The sequence below is a fragment of the Ranitomeya variabilis genome, chromosome 5, assembly GCF_051348905.1.
Source record: "Ranitomeya variabilis isolate aRanVar5 chromosome 5, aRanVar5.hap1, whole genome shotgun sequence".
Classification (NCBI taxonomy): Eukaryota; Metazoa; Chordata; class Amphibia; order Anura; family Dendrobatidae; genus Ranitomeya; species Ranitomeya variabilis.
Genome location: NC_135236.1, coordinates 609,467,161 through 609,485,547, shown reverse-complemented (window position 1 = coordinate 609,485,547; position 18,387 = coordinate 609,467,161). Strand labels below are relative to the sequence as shown.

Below are 18,387 nucleotides of genomic sequence, written 5' to 3'. Positions count from 1 at the left end.
GGCCGCGGCCCCATAGAAATTGCCTCCTTACATTGCATGGCAAGCCATTCTGATTTTTTATCGGATCGGATGCCATGCAGGAGGTCTGTGGGCCCAAACAACAGAGCTCTGGCGCAGAGCGTCTAGGCCTGGGACTTCCGGTAGGCCCGGCGTAGCTTCCGGAAGTCCCAGGCCTCCGCGCGGGTCGGATGCCATGCAGGAGGTCTGTGGGCCCAAACAACAGAGCTCCGGTGCAGAGCGTCTAGGCTTGGGACTTCCTGTAGGCCCAGCGCAGCTCCCGGAAGTCCCAGCCTCTGCGCCGGAGCTCTGTTGTTTGGGCGGCATTGCACTGCTCCCTGCTCCCTGCTTCACCGGCCGGAAAGATCGGACCTACCAGTCCCATGCCTAGACGCTCTGCGCCCTAGCTCTGTTATTTGGGCGGCATTGCGCTGCTCCCTGCTGCGCCGGCCGGAGGTCCCAGGCTGCACTTGGGATGCACTTCTGAGGCCTGAGGTGATCGCTGTCTGGAGGCCCTGTGATTGCTGTCTGCAGGCTCTGTGATTGCTGTCTGCAGGCTCTGTGATTGCTGTCTGCAGGCCCTGTGACTACTACAGCAACCATCATCCAGTGAACTGTGGGGTGTCATTGGCCATTACTGAGATAAGTGAGGGAGAGGCTGGAAGAGGCCTGTGCTATGGGTGCCGTTTCCCGCCATTAGGAACGCCATCTTGCAGCATAGTACAGACTCCATTTCACCACCATTACTGTTTGTTGTGCATCCTTATTAACCCCTATTTCTGCTAATTGCCTGCAGGGCTAACTATAAATCTTCTCTCATGGAGAAGCCACAAAATAAAAAACCAAAGTTAAGTAAAGGGAGTGGTAGTAGTAGCAGTAGCCGACCCTTTCAAGAGACATGGACTGAGATGTATGGCATTATAGAAAAAAATGGCAGATCATTTTGCGTTCTATGTAGTGAAATGGTAGGAAGCAGAACGTGGAATGTAAATAGACATTTTGAAACTAATCATTCCCAGCTCTTGAAAAAAAGTGAGGATGAAAGGAAGGAATACATTTCCAGGCAGCTACACCTTCATAAGAGCCAATCTAATTCCATCCTTAAATTTGTAAAAAGCTCTACAAATTTAACATCTGCAAGTCTGAGCATTGCTCACTCCATAGCTCAGCATGGAAAAGCACTCAGTGAGGGAGAATTTATTAAAGATACTCTCTTAAGATGTGCACCAGTTCTATTTCATGATATGCAGAATAAAGATGCAATTATTAAGAGAATATCTGAGTTACCACCGCAACAGCTGGAGTGCCACAGGTTCGCCATCACAAGAATTCCCCCTCACTTATCTTAGTTCACGGCACCCCACACAAGTTAAATAATAGCAAATCCAACAAAAGAAACCAACTGACAGATGAACAAAGAAGTCACTAAGCAGGTAAGTTAAATAATTATAATTATACATATTTGTTATTTAAACTATACATGTCGCAAAATTATGTTTTTTTATCAAGGTGACACACCACCCAAGTTATGTTCGGTTTTTTGGCGAATTTTGACACACCGAGCTCAAAAGGTTGCCCATCACTGCTTTATGAGATAATAACTCTAGAATGATTTAACTGATCCCTCTGATTCTGAGATTTTTTTTTCTCATGACATATTGTACTTTATGATTGCAGTAAAATTTATTTGATATGACTTGCCTTTTTGTGAAAAAAATGGAAATTTGGCAAGAATTTTGAAAATTTCGCAATTTCCCAACTTTTAATTTGTATGCCCTTAAATCAGAAAGTCATATCACACAAAATAGTTAATAAATAACATTTCCCACATGTCTATTTTACATCAGCACAATTTTGGATCCAATTTTTTTTTGTTAGGAAGTTATAAGGGTTAAAAGTTGACTAACGATTTCTCATTTTTTCAACAAATTTTACAAACCCTTTTTTTTTGGAGACCACATTGTTAGGAGTCGAGTTTCCTCTGCTGCACAGGGGGAACTTCGATCCGTGTCTGCTGTGGTCTCCCATTCTCCATTGGCTGCAGTGGAGCCTGCTCGGCGGAGGCATCGGTCCCAGCATCTCACTGAGTCTGGTTCAGTGCAAAGGGTTACTGCTGCCTCTCCAGGCTCTGCTATTGTACCCTGCACTGATCTACGGCCAACAGGTTTTTCTGGGACTAAGTCCTGCTTTGCACACACTGAGCATGTCCAGGGTAAGATCTCTCACTGGAGATCAAGGGTCACATGTTCAGGTACTGCAGCCAAATCTATTGGTCTTTCTAGGAAGGTCCTGTAGGTACGCAGGCTCTGTAGCAGTTTCTCATTTGTCCTCTTTTGGAAGGTCCTGTACGTGCTGCAGCAATTTAAGGCTCGCCTGGCCACATGGCCATGCGCTAGTATCTTCTAAAGTTACATGCTTTGCGCCACTGTGGTCATATGCGTGAATGTGTTCAGGGACCCGGCTGAAATAAGCCCCTAGAATGCTGGCACCTCCGGCGAGGAGATTGTGTATGAGAGTATTCAGGGACCTGGCTGAAATAAGCCTCTAGAATGCTGGCACCTCCGGCGAGGAGTGTTGTGTGCATGCATGACCACTGACTGCTCTCTTCTGGGTAGTTAGCCTTTGTCTCTGTGAGAGTTAACAGGGCACAGAGCTTTGCTTTCTCGGCCGCTCTGTGAAGCTAACAGAGCTGGTTAATACCGCCATATTGTGCCGCCATTCACTTAGCGGCAGGATATTTCTTGCACGGTGGATCCCGGGTTGCGAACGCACCAATCACATCAATAAATATATTTGGTGCGTTCCGCAAACTCTAACACACATAATCTTTGAAATGACTTTGAGGGATATGATATACACTCACCGGCCACTTTATTAGGTACACCATGCTAGTAACGGGTTGGACCCCCTTTTGCCTTCAGAACTGCCTCAATTCTTCGTGGCATAGATTCAACAAGGTGCTGGAAGCATTCCTCAGAGATTTTGGTCCATATTGACATGATGGCATCACACAGTTGGCGCAGATTTGTCGGCTGCACATCCCAAAGATGCTCCATACAAGGCAGGATGGATCCATGCTTTCATGTTGTTTACGCCAAATTCTGACCCTACCATCCGAATGTCGCAGCAGAAATCGAGACTCATCAGACCAAGCAACGTTTTTCCAATCTTCTACTGTCCAATTTCGATGAGCTTGTACAAATTGTATCCTCAGTTTCCTGTTCTTAGCTGAAAGGAGTGGTACCCGGTGTGGTCTTCTGCTGCTGTAGCCCATCTGCCTCAAAGTTCGACGCACTGTGCGTTCAGAGATGCTCTTAGGTCTACCTTGGTTGTAACGGGTGGCGATTTGAGTCACTGTTGCCTTTCTATCAGCTCGAACCAGTCTGCCCATTCTCCTCTGACCTCTGGCATCAACAAGGCATTTCCGCCCACAGAACTGCCGCTCACTGGATTTTTTTTCTTTTTCGGACCATTCTCTGTAAACCCTAGAGATGGTTGTGCGTGAAAATCCCAGTAGATCAGCAGTTTCTGAAATACTCAGACCAGCCCTTCTGGCACCAACAACCATGCCACGTTCAAAGGCACTCAAATCACCTTTCTTCCCCATACTGATGCTCGGTTTGAACTGCAGGAGATTGTCTTGACCATGTCTACATGCCTAAATGCACTGAGTTGCCGCCATGTGATTGGCTGATTAGAAATTAAGTGTTAACAAGAAGTTGGACAGGTGTACCTAATAAAGTGGCCGGTGAGTGTATATGATAGAAAATACCCAAAAGTGACACCATTCTAAAAAACTGCAACCCTGAAGGTGCGCAAAACCACATTCAAGAAGTTTATTAACCCTTCAGGTGCTTCACAGGAATTTTTGGAATGTTTAAAAAAATGAACATTTAACTTTTTTCACAAAAAAATTACTTCAGATCCAATTTGTTTTATTTTACCAAGGGTAACAGGAGAAATTTTTCCCCAAAAAGTTGTGCAATTTGTCCTGAGTACGCTTTTTCCCAATATGTGGGAGTAAATCTCTGTTTATGCGCATGGCAGAGCTTGGAAGGGAAGGAGCGCCGTTTGACTTTTCAATGCAAAATTGGCTGGAATTGAGAATGGATGCCATGTCGCGTTTGGAGAGCCCCTGATGTGCCTAAACAGTGGAAACCCCCCACAACTGACGCCATTTTGGAAAGTAGACCATCTAAGAAATTTATCTAGATTTGTGGTGAGCACTTTGAACCCCCAAGTGCTTCACAGAAGTTTACAATGTAGAGCTATTAAAATAAAAAATCTTATTTTTTTCACAAAAAATGATCTTTTCACCCCCAATTTTTTATTTTCCAAAGGGTAACAGGAGAAATTGGATGCCAAAAGTTGTTGTGCAATTTGTCCTAAGTATACTGATACCCCATCTATGGGGTGGGCGAATGGTAGAGCTTGGAAGGGAAGGAGCGCCGTTTGACTTTTCAATGCAAAATTGGCTGGAAATGAGATCAGATGCCATGTCACGTTTGGAGAGCCCCTGATGTGCCTAAACGGTGGAAACCCCCAATTCTAATTCTAACCCTAACACACCCCTAACCCTAATCCCAACCCTAAGCTTAGCCCCAACACTAAACTTAACTTTAGCCCCAACCCTAACCCCACCTTTAGCACCAATCCTAGCCCTATCTTTAACCTCAACTCTAACCCCAATCCCAACCCCAACCCTAACCCTAACCGGAAAATGGAAATACTTTGTTTATTTTATTATTTTTCCCTAACTAAGGGGGTGATAAAGCGGGGTTTGATTTACTATTTATAGTGGGATTTTATAGCAGGTTTCTATGTTTGGCAGCTGTCATACACTAAAAGACATCTTTTATTGCAAAAAAATAGTTTTTGCATCTCCACATTTTCAGAGCTATAATTTTTCCATATTTCGGCCCACAAAGTCATGTGAGGTCTTGTTTTTTGCAGGACGAGTTGACGCTTTTATTGGTTCCATTTTTGGGTACATGACATTTTTTGATCGCTTTTTATTCTGATTTTTGTGAGACATAATGAACAAAAACCAGCAATTCATGAATTTCTTTAGGGGGGCGTCTATACTGTCCCACGTGTGGTAAAATTGAAGTGTTCCATGTGACATACAGTATATTCAGGTTCAATGTTCCACATTCCATCCACTATTCCTCACTCTTCCACGTTCCATCCACTGTTCCTTACTGTTCCACTTTTTATCCAGCATATTCTGTTCCAGTGTTCTCTGCTGTCCCACAAGTTATCCAACTTATCGAACTAAACTGTTCCACATTCTATCCAGCATATTCAGTTTCACTGTTCCATGCTGATACACATGACATTCAGCAAACCAGCTCTATTGTTCCACATGATATCCAGTATATCCAGCTCCATTGTTCTAAGTGCATCCAGCGTATCCAGCTCAACTGTTTCACATCACTCCAGATGCTGACCTGTTAGCCCACCTTTGCTGTTCCATGTATGACCTGGCTTATCCAGTTTTGTAGTATCTTGCTGCGACAATGCTTCTTGTCTGTTCTTTTCATCCACACATACAGCTTAGCGAATTCACCTTAGCCATAGCAACTAGTCCCTTTGATTTCTTTTATGACCTGCAGTTTTACATCCAGATATTGACCTTGGACTACTCCAGAAATATTTATTAGAAAATTTTCTTAAAATTAAAAAAGATGGTCAATAATAACAAATCTCTCAACAAGAGCAGATTGCAGGAGTCTGGTGATGTAAATATAGTGCACCAGAAAATATTTTTTGCAGGGAGCAATATATAATAACAAATATAAAACTGCACATAATATATAGTATATCAATAATAAATTTAATAGACTGCAGTTTAAAAGTACAACAAGTACAAGTACATAATTATACATGCTCACCCAAACAAAGAAAATTTACAACATAGGTGAACCATCAATTGAAAAATAAATCAATGTACTTAATTTCTGTTGAACTATATTTACATCACCCGGCTCCTGCAATCTGCTCCTGCTGAGAGATTTGTAAATTTGAAATTTTTCTAATAAATATTTATATTATCATCAAGTCTTGTTTCATTTGGTAGGTTTGTATGTTCAATAGTCACACAATTAGTATAATTATTGTATGTATGTTTATCTTTTATAATGTTGTTGCTGTAACTTTGGCCTGGCATGACCATGCTCTATCCCTGTGTCCTGTTATCACTGTACCTTTGGCCTGGTTTGACCATGTTCTACTCTTTTGTAATGTTGCTTGTTATGATCCTGGTGGCAAGGATCGCAAACTGACCTGCTAAGTAACAGAAATCCTTAGGCCAAGCTCTGGGGATGTGGGAGCTATACTGACCGCAACCCTGATTCTATCAATACACACTATAGGCAGCCGTGGAGCGTTACCTAAAATCCTAGACGCCTCGTCACAGCCTGAGAAACTAGCTACCCCTAGAGAGAAAGCAAGCCTCACTTGCCTCAGAGAAATCACCCCAAAGTTTTAGACAGCCCCCCACAAATAATAACGGTGAGTTAAGGGGAAAACACAAACGTAGAAATGAAAACAGGTTTTTTAGCAAATGAGGCCCGCTAACACTAAATAGACAGAAGACAGCAAGGGATCTGTGCGGTCAGTATAAAATGCTATCAAAAATAATCCACGCAGAGATTACAAGAACCCCCACACCGACTCACGATGTGAGGGGCGCAACTCTGCACCCCAGAACTTCCAGCAAGCGAGAATATTACATATAAGCAAGCTGGACAGAACTCATCATATACAGAGAAACATTTTCAAGGAAATAATGAGCAAACATGAACTAGCAAGACTTAGCTTCTCAGGAGGAGACAGGTCACAAGGAAAGTCCAGAGAGATCAGAACCAGTACTGAATACAACGACAGCAGGCAAAAAGTGAAGGTCCAGGTGGAGTTAAATAGAGGCCAGACTAGCAGAAAACGAGGCAGCTGGATTCCAGCTACAGACCCGCAGTAAGCACTAAAGGCCACCAGAGGGAGCCCAAGAACAGAACTCACACAATACCACTCATGACCACAGGAGGGAACCCGAGAACGGAATTCACAACAGTTGCTGTAGCTTTAGCCTGGCATGATCATGCTCTATCCCTGTGTCCTGTTATCACTGTACCTTTTGCTTGGTTTGACCATGTTCTCTTCTTTTATAATGTTGCTGCTGTAGCTTTGGCCTGGCACCACCATGTTCTATCCCTGTGTCCTGTTATCACTGTAGCTTTGGCCTGGTTTGACCATGTACTATTCTTTTGTAATGTTGTTGCTGTAGCTTTGGCCTGGTATGACTATGCTCTATCCCTGTGTCCTGTTATCACTATAGCTTTTTCCTGGCATGACCATGTTCTATCCCTGTGTCCTGTTATCACTTTAGCTTTGGCCTGACTTGACCATGTTTTATTCTTTTGTCCCATTTTGCTGTAGCTGCCAGATGGTTGTAGATACAAAATTCCATAATATGGCAATCAATGCTGGAGACTTACAGATAACAGCTTCGTGCCTCTTTGGAAGGCGTCTAATTACCATAGCCAATTTGTTAAGTCTTAATTTTGGCACGGGAAACGCTGAAGATTGTCAAGCCATCAGTCTCCCTTTCCGTTGTTGGCAAACTTACATATTGTGGGCTTAGTGGTTACGACCAACTCCTACATGCATAGCTCTGTGTGGGAAGTACTTTTTGCCTGTCCAATACATGCTTATTGCAATGGAAGGGGTTGAGTGAGTAAAACATAGACAATGACTCCTGACATTATTACTAAAGTAGGAACTTTAAGGACTATGAGATCTATTAGGACAGTCATCTACCTGTTGTCTTTACATCAGCGCACATGTATTATAACACGCTTCGAATGGAAATATTCTGCCACCACATTTCTCATGTAAAATGCTTTAGAATTTCATATCTCAAATCCTTTTTCCTGATTCATTCCAAGCTAATTAATTGCAAATAAAATATCACTTAGCAGCTTGAGATGATGAAATGGAATTTGAAATGTGGATTTCTTCTCTGTCGTTCCCAGAGGAGGTGTAACACAGACATTTTGTGTGCAGGGACAGCTGTGGCAATGTGCAACATGATTTCCTTGAAGTTAAATTCTGCAATTAATCTCTTCTTGTATTTCCAATTAACTAAATTGCTAACCTTGTTGTGCAAAGTAGAAATGCAATTGTGTAACTGCTTCAGGCAACCTCAGGATGAAAATTGAGATAATTAAATTAATGGGCTACAAAAGCCAATGCTTTTTAGTGCGTTGATCAGTGTTGTCAGTTTTTGAAAACCACAGAGGACCAAAGAAAAACGTTCTTAATGAGAGGTGAAAGCTCCAAAGTCAGTTAGCCGATAACAGTGGTGTTGAGTGATATAATAAATGAAAATGGATGAAAAATTTAAATCTTTTACGTGTAATGGTTATTACAGATGGTTATTACAGATGACTTTCCAGGGCAAGCTGTCAGGGGTATATACATTAGTAATAACATTGATTTTATATTTTATATTTTTGTCTATATTTGTCTTCCCTCCTTTGTCTATTTCTTCTCCTCTCTCCATAAACTTCTATAGGCAGTAATTGTAAAATTAAACATTAATGAGGTAAAAACCTTTTTTCACTGAAGACAGAAGACATTGAAGAGGAGTCTGATAAGAGGCATTTTTCTTTAATAAGATATGTTACAAAGTGTCTTATTTTCACTCGCATTTTTAACCCTAGAACGCATACCCATAGAAATCTACACATTCACGCACCTGGGGCCTTTTAGGCCTGTTTACAATTATCATGGAATAACTCAAATAAAAATAATTTTCAAAGTTTATTGCAAAGTAAGGATGCATTCCCACTAGTGCAGGGGTCCGCCAGGATGGGATTCCGTAATGGATCTGACCTCCTGGTGACCCCAGCTAAGGCTGACGGACGCATACCTGGGGCCTCGCAGGCCTGCCAGGTTACTTGTTTTCTATTTTCTGTAAAATTACTTTAGTTAGAATTTTGAAACTCTAGGTATTCCTCAGGTATATAGTTGTTAGTAATTTCCAGTTGTTCATATATTTTTATGTTATAGGCATTTCAGTATAACAACCTTTTTGGGGGACTACCCCATATTCACGCACCTGGGGCCTTTTAGGCCTGTGTGCAAATAACACGGAATAACTCAAATAAAAATACTTTTCAAAATTTATTTTACAATTGCAAGGTAAGGATGCATTCCAACTAGCGCTGGGGTCCGCCAGGAGGGGATCCGTAATGGATTTGACCTCCTGGTGACCCCAGCTAAGGCTGGCGGAATCCCGCCATTCCGGCAGCCTTAGCTGGAGTTACCAGGAGGTCAGATCCATTATGGATCCCCTTCTGGCGAACCCCAGTGCTACTGGGAACACAGCCTAAGGTGTGTATATTTCAAAACATAATTATGTGCATAAAACAACAAAAAAGTAAGTAAACGGGCACGCCAAATATAGGCATTCTATATGCAATTTTTTTATGAAAACATTTTTTGGTTGTAGCAAACTTGGTGCAGGAATATTTATTTGTAACTTTATATATTCCCCCGACAATTCTCGCATATTATTTTTTCGGCTGAATGTTCCTTGCATACATTTTGTCCGCAAGTAGAACAGAAACGCTCCGATTTTCTTTCCTTCTTTGCTGGACAAATATAGCAGCGCTTTCTTTTTTTTCTCTTTGCTCTGGATGTTCCAGAAAGCGTATTCCACATCGGATCATTGCCTCCATAATTTGCCTTGATAAGCATATCATGCTGCTTCTCTCTATCATAGTAGGCATCAAAAGTTCATAACAAAGTTCTGTCAAAAATAGACGTCTCATGTCTTTCCTGTTGGCATGGAATTCTGGATTAGTTTGACAATAAACGATGTAGCTATTGAGGGCTGACACATCAAAGATATTGGAAAAAAGGGCAACAGGCCAATGTTTAGTCTGCCTTTTGCACGAATACTCTCCAATCATTTCGTCCATCTTGTCGACACCTCCTTTTGTCTTATTATAATGCAGTATGATTTCAGGTTTTTCCTGTCATTGGTGTCAATACATCCATCATGATGCATTGTACTCAGTAATATCACGGATTTTTCTTTCCTGACTTTATAAGACACCATTGTTGCTTGATTGCAGAAACCGAATACACTCTCGTAGATTGTTCGCTGTGCATTGTGCTTCATGATTGGAGGAATTTTGCAGCGGTTTGGCCTCATAGTACCAACAAGTGTAAGTTGCTTTTGAAGCAAAAAGTTGGCCATTTCAAAATTGGTAAAGTAATTATCCATTGTAATATTTTTTCCTGAATTGAAAATTGGTAGAGTAAGTGTTTTTACAATGTCGGAACATAGGTCTTTCTGGACTGGAGCATCAGCTTCTTTGCCACAGTAAATCAGACCATGTTGTCATGCAGAATCCACACTCTTCCCAGCAATAGCAGAGTCATAAAAGTTCTTCCCCAGCAACAATACAGACAAAAAGACTGAGTATCACATGTAAACCTAGTACAGGCCTAAAAGGCCCCAGGTGCGTGAATATGGGGTAGTCCCAAAAAAAGGTTGTTATACCCAAATGTCTGTAACATAAAAATATATGAATAACTGGAAATTACTAACAACTATATACCTGAGGATTACCTAGATTTTCAAAATTCTAACTAAAGTACTTTTACAGAAAATAGAAAACAAGTAACCTGGCAAGCCTGCGAGGCCCCAGGTATGCGTTCTAGGGTTAAGTTGTACTACTCATTTCTAAAAAAGTAATGAAACGGTCACTCTTTATTTTTAATGCCTCAGCAATGTGGCTTTTGTTCATTTTTTGCACTTTTGCACTATCCTCCTTGCCTTCCAAAAGCCATTTTTTCTCACTTTTTTGCATGATGAGTTGTGATTTTGAATTACACCATTAATTTTACTACATACAGTACTGAAAAATGAAAAAAAAAAATCCAACTGGAGTAAATGTGAAAAAAGTGAAACAAAACATGCAATTTCCCCATTGTCTTTTGGGTTTTGTTTTTAAGAGGTTCACAATTTACAGTGGCATCATTTTATAACCAGCCAAAAGCAGCACACTATGGAGAAGGCTCACCTCCTGATGACTCACTTCCACCATTCAGGTGCTGCCAAAGGGCAAAACACCGGTCTGCAAATATTCATGCAAGAGGGTCACTATAAATTATAGGGTAGCAGGACAGGCACAAATTGAGATTTATAACAAAAACAGACTATTATGACAGGAAATCTCATGTAAGGCAATGATTCAATATCAAAATATCTTAACATCAGGGCCACATTATACCATTTTCATGTACCAATTTCAATGTCTGGGCGTCTTGAGGAGTCTTCCAACCATGTCAGAGATCTACATTACTGTAAAGTTGCAAGTTCTAAAAACATTAAGGTCTAGTCAACAGCATTTCACCACAACATCCCAAGAGTCACATTGCATTGGAGCCCCATCAAGGCTAAAAATTTTGCCGATCTTTCTATAAATCAATAATTATATAAATAGTGTTACATGCTCACATGAGAAATAAAATTCCAGTGCAATATTTAACAAAAAATATCTCTGCATTAGAGTATGAAGATATCCTCAAAATAATTTATTGGGCTGATGACACTGATGAGACCATTTCTTAGGTGTGGACAAATGTCATTGGCCTGAAAATGTAACAGTCATGACTAAACATTATTGTCTGTTTCTAGCCATATACATATTGGCCTAGCTAGAGTATATTCAATTTTAATATTATTTAGCCCTAGGAAATTTTTTTTACAATTTGAGAGTCTTCAGTGGTTGATACCTTTTAATGGCTACCTGGAAAGATGAAACAAATAACCTTCTACTATTGCATTTTATTACCATCTTTTCAGTTAGCCATTAAAAGGTATCAACTACTGAGGACTCTGTAATTTTAATATTTTTTATGTACTGGCTAACATGGTACAAAGATATATTTTCCTGTACTCTATGATCAGACAATGAGTTGTGTCATGGATCTGATGCAAAACTTAAGAGTTGCAATTCAGACTTGTATGTGCAACACAACATCATTAAAATGCACCAAATGTTCAATTCAATGCTTTTTCAAGAAATAAAAGCACAGATGTGGCATGGTGATGAAATGTATGTGGGACATAACCAGCAAAGATAATAACCCTACTCATGGTGAAAGGAACTGGAGTTGAATGTGTATACATCAGGTTAAAAATTGTATTCGCGAAACATTTTTTAAGTCCTCACTTGTGGAGAACTTACTTTGCAAAAGCAAACACTTCTTCACCCTAAATATCTACAATTTTCCTGCATTTTTTAAATTTTAATATGTTGCTGAATGCTAAAAGCTATTTCTTTAAAACCTCCATTGAGAAAACATTGTGACTTACATTTATATCTTCCAAATCCAAGAAGTTTAATATTACTCCGTTTCTTTTCCAGATGATGGGAGGACGTAGTGTTCCATGAATCGCGCAGGTTAGCACAGTACTTAAGCCAACAGTTACAGTTGTCATGATGACCTCTTTATCTGGGTCAAGTGTGAGCTGGACAACTTCTGCAAAAAACGAGAAATGAAGCAAACTTTTTAATATAAAGTTCTAAGGTGATTTAATATTTCAGGCGGAATAATGAGAAAATAGGAGCTATCTGCACTTGGACTGTTAACATGCACAACATGGCCGAAATTTGTTGGACGCATTAACATCACCATATGGGAACATTATATGAAAGTGTCAAGCACCTCCTGACAAAACCATAGACATTCATAGTCACTGTGAACAACTGTACTCTAGGTGACACTCAAAATAGTACACGGTGATCTGACACTACTGATCCATTCTTTTGCTATTGAGACCCGATTCACAAGAAATCTGAGTAACCCCGTAAATGATCTGATGTTGGTTTGAGTTTCAGAAACTTAGTGCTCACTTACATGGCCAAGTACTAGCCGATGTTTTATAGGATAGTACTTGGACCAATGTTATACTGTGGGGCAGTACACATCTGCGATTCCTTTCTACAGACCATATCAGCATGAGAAAAAAAATCACAATATGCTGCGAGTGTCTTCAGAATTCGATCATGTGCACCTATACAAGTCTGACATCATACTAAGACAATGAGGAAGATAGAGAAATTAAGTTCTCCATCTTGTCCAAACCTGTGCTCTGATTCTCGCATGTTAGAGAACTGGATCACACCAAGATGGCAGTTGGATCAAACTCTGACAGTATTTGAGTCGAGTGTCATTAGCATAATCAAGACATTTATCTTGCATGAGAGAATCATTGCTCATGTGACCTGGCCTTAGGGTGTCAATACTTTCTACAACTAATGATTGACTGTTTTTTTGCTAATAGATTTTCTTTACAACATCCTGATTCACATGCATGCTCAGTTTAATCACATGGATATGCACTGTCAATGGGGAAAAGGGAGTAAGCTACTGAAACCACTGGTGTCATCTTTTCTTCCATCAGGATATAAATATCAAGTGTTAAAATGTTATATTAGTATAGATACCGTGTATTATCAAAGAGTTACTCTGAAAATCATTGTGCTCTATTGGTAATATTTGTACAAAGCATGTCTGTACACTTAATTTTATATATTAATTTCATAATTTCCTCATTCTAAATCCACAAGTGCAACTACATTACCAAAACCACATAGAAACACCCCTTTTATAAAAATCCTCCTCTTCAAAGGAAGCTGTGCAATTAATGCCGTAAAATTTTTGAACTCATACATTGGAAGTGTTCACATTCTTTTGACATGAACATTTTCCTTAAGGGGTTTTCTATGAATTTTCAATATTTGGAAAAGAAGAGGGATCCTTTGAAGACATTAGTGTTTACCATGAGCGTAGACTCTATCATGTGAGGAAATCGGGCTGATTAGATAAATGACACTGGGCTCAAACTCTGATTCAAGTATCAGCTTAGTGTGATCCAAATCTCACAGATGAGAGAGTCATAGCACAGGGGAGGAGGAGATGGAGAACAAGATTTCATCTGAGTGCTGTCCAATGTTTTCCATGCACCTATAGACTTGAATTTCAATGTGATGTCCAAGTTACACTGCAAATGGCAGAATGCGACGAATGGGCATGAGAAAAAATAACGCTGATCTGCACTGAACCATAGATTAACATTGGTCCAAGAGCTATACAATAAAACATTGGAGAGCTCTTGTCTGATGTATGCGCTCGTATCAGTGAGCCTTTAAAATAACAATGTCTCATCCATCAGTCCCTGATTACTCAGGCCACTGATTGGCTTCATGATCAAGTGACTGGTGGGCAGAAAGTCATCAGTGCTAGTCCTAGAAGAGATCCTCCAATTGGCGATGATGAAGTGATGATGGATTTGATAGGCAAGTTACACTTCCTTATTTTACAATGATGTCTTCTCTCTTAAAGTCCCATAGAACCCCTCCAATACCTTAACAATATGTGACATAATAGGAGTACGTTGAAATAAAAAGGCGCATAGTTTTTAAAAAAACAGTTTTAATGTCAGCTTATCGCACAAGAAACAAGCTATCATAGAGCTCAGTCCACAGAAAAATAAAAAAAACATAGGTCTAAAAAATAGGTAATATGAACATTTTTTAAATTATTTTTTAATACAAATTAACTTTTTGCACTCTTTTACCATTTTAGGAAAACAATCGACGCGTTTGGCAATAGAGTAATCATACTGAAACAGAGAATCATGTTGCCTGGTCCATTTCATGGTATGATGGCCACCACAAAAGCAAAACCCAACTCAGAAAATCAGGAATTATTGCACATTAGACCCTCAATACTTGTTTTCTGTAGATAAATTCTGGGTTAATGTTTTCCTGGAAAATATTTAAGTTTGCTGCTCATAAATAACTAATACATGGGGGTAAGTCTGTATCATGTCTTACTGGTGCCTCGTGAAAAAAAACCCAGGCTTTTCTTAAGGAAAATAAAGCATAGATATTTGATATAAATGCCGAGTGAGCACCAGTTGTGGCATGCAATGGGTTACAGGTACTCACACATTTGCTTAACACAAAATAGATTTTGGCGTAATAACAGAGATAGGACTGTACTGCTTCAATGACATGTAAATTCACACTTTTACATCTGCTTAACATATTTCTTTTTCATCTTTAATCCTGTCTAGGGGTTTATTTTCTGCTAAATGAATGTTCGGCTGCCTCCTCAACGTTTCTTCTAATCACATCTTGCAAGGTGTTACATGTGGTGTTGATTTATCACAGGAATCTTCTTCCTAGTGTCATCTGCAGACTGCCAATGGCAATCATAATTTAACAATAAGACATCTATAATTGAGGTCATTGGAGAGAGCAGGTATAAATGAGTACATACAGATCTAACCACATGGATTTTGAATTCTCTAGAAATAATTCTCTCCGCAGAGACACTTTACACTGTGATTCTCAAGTCTGTCATTTTCTTGTCATTTCTGCCTTGCTAGCTATAAGCATTTCTATGGATACTATTCAATAATTATCAATATGTCAAACTCACACTACCCTATTATTATATCCTTGGAGAAGCCCGATAATGAAATACCATTCAGATGCCTGCTGCTTTTATAGCATTGAAATTCCACATATTACTGAGTTTAATGTCTAAAAAAGATCTATACAAACAGGTTACATAGTTCAGGGTTCCTGGCAGTAATCAGATATGTGGGCTACACACATTTTAGAAATTAATGACCCCTTCATATCTACTGCCTTCACCTCCACAAGCAATGTTATACTGCAAACTTTTTAGTAGAAATTTTCATAACTGATTATCTGTGGTCATTTTAGAGTACCAGATTTCAGCATAAAGTGAGTATGAATCAACAATGCATCAAATGGACTGTTGTTTGTGTAACGCCTAATGTCAACTGTATGGACTAACAATCTGTAATACTGCCAACTGCTAAGATTGGTCAGCAGACCAAAGGCAGAGAGGGCTTGGTGGCCAGTTTGGGATTCACAGTGCCCTAAGTCCTTATGACTAAGATAAGATAAGTGAACTGGACCAAAAAAGTTCTGGGTTCGTGCCTGATAGTAAGTGTCCAGTGCCAAACATCGAACACAGACTTCTGGAAGTCTCTTGCAATGTTCAGAGTTCTGGGGAAAGTCTGTTGCAGAGAGAGATAGAATTTTCCGGCTTCAAAATTCAGGTCTCCTTTGTTTCAATGGGGTTCAGGTACTGGTTCTAGTTCAAGTACAGTTCTGGTACCCGGACAGAACTTTGGACTACAATTTGGGTTGGGTAACAGAACCTAAAGTTCCATGGGTCTTCTCATCCCTACTCATGACTCACCTGTCTCTGGCTAGGTATTTTATTTTATTACAGCTCTTGTGAGTTTTAATTGGATTGACCCCTTATGTTCCGACTTGACTTTAATTCCACATATATTCTGCTTTTTAACCCCTTGAATGCCTTTCTGGACTTGACCCTCTGGACTGTTTGATTCTTCATTTGCTTATCATTTCTTCTGGAAGCACTTAACTTAAAAGAAATCTGTCATGTGAAAAAACTCAACTCACCTTCAGATATGGGGCTAATCTACTGGTTAATAGCATTCTGAAGATGTGCAGCTGCCGCACTACAAGCCTGGCTATTGGGAAGAAATAAACTTTATTCCTCCCAGCAACCTCTGACTTTTATAAATCTCTCTGAAAAGTCTCAAAAATAGTGCATAATGCTGCTTTGCGTAAAAAATATTGTGACTTTTGGTGTTTTCACACCAATTTTCCCCAAATCCACCAAAGTAGATGGAACAGGGGAGCAACGCCACAGCTAATTTAATTTCTGACAATGTTTTGTGTAACTTACACCAGAAATATTACTTCAGTATACGAACTCAAGAAAATTTTTTGGTGAAGTACATGGCGGCACACACCACTTTTCAGACATGCTGGACCATTTGACTCCAACAGGCCCCTTCATTAACATCGATTTTCTTCATGCCGGTCTTCGATATCTGACTGACATATCAGTCATGTGAAATTTAGCATTAGTGGCTATCTCAGAATGGAAGTCAACTGGGAACATCCACTTTCATTTTGCCTATACCTCATTAATAGAGTTGAGCAAATTTGTTTGGATTTGGTCACCAAATATGAATTTGCTGTATTCGTGCCATATTGCCACCCTACTCATGCCAAATTTATGGTTGATGATCAGTTCTAAACATATTTGGTCATTTCTACTCCCATTGACTCCAATGACTTTCGGCTGTGTTCGGTGAACATTGCAAAAACAATATTCGCTGCCGATCGTAATCGGAACCAAATTTAAAAGATCTGACTCAACTCTACTCATTAAGACATTGATGATTTTTTCTGCATGAAAAAAACAATAAGTTTTGTCGTTGTCTTGGATCCAGTGTTCATCAGTATTTCAGGTTGTACCAATGGTATGTCCGTCCCTCATGGTTTGGTCAGTGGTTCAGTTTTTATCATCAGTGTTTCATCAGCAATCTTTTTGTATATAATAAAATTAAGTTGACTGTGTGTGCTGTCACTTATTTACACAAACTTAAATGGGTGAAATTGATCCACAACTCAGATCAAAAACAGGCAGGTCTCTTTGATTTGTCCACAGAAAACGTGTGAACAGCTCCGTAGAATACAATGGGTTGTTAATCACTGAAAAAACAGGGATAGAATATGAACGTAAAAAACGGACATCTCATGGAAGCCTATAGTGAAAATCTATTTGTTTTTAACAATATAAACTGACATATTACTTTGCTTAACTGGTATCATAACAAAATGTCATTTTACTTACAAAATCATGAGAAGAGCAAAGTAAAACAAAGAGCATCATAAAGAGGGTATTATCTGCATATATAAATATTACAATCATAATCATATGTAATTGATTATTCTTTTTTCTCTCTATATACTGTATATACAGTATATATCTTCAAGACTTGCTTGTCATTGGAAACAGAGCAGTATCAGAGCATAGCTTGCATGCACATTACTCTATTAACCTTTTAGCTGGTATTTAATGTGTTCCAATAGAATGTTTCAGAAGTAGCAGCTGAATTTTCATTTATACACTGTAGTGCCTATTACATTGAGATATGTCTCATTGTCCTTGATAATCCCGTTAAAAGCGTTTACCAGATATTTTTCATTTTTTGTGGTTACACTTCTTCACCAAGCGTCGCTTGTTAATTTAATTCTGATAAAATAGACTCTACATAACATATAGTCCACAAATCCTCTGACCATAACACATCTCTAATAGAATGAGGGAATGGATCGTATATGGTGTCATAAAATGATAGAAAATGAATACATGTTCAATCTTCCCCTATACTCTTCCATGCAACAGCGATTATGCACACACAGGTTTTGCCTTCTGAGCTTT

General features: G+C 39.5%; 1 protein-coding gene across 1 annotated transcript in view; it reads right to left on the bottom strand.

Annotated features, from left to right (window-relative positions):
- FSTL4 (follistatin like 4) overlaps positions 1-18,387 on the bottom strand; it is a 1,598,383-nt gene that overhangs the window by 171,058 nt on the left and 1,408,938 nt on the right. The window contains exon 7 of the mRNA XM_077266082.1: positions 12,392-12,558. Within this exon, the coding sequence (XP_077122197.1) occupies positions 12,392-12,558 (167 nt within the window). The remainder of the gene's footprint in view (positions 1-12,391; positions 12,559-18,387) is intronic.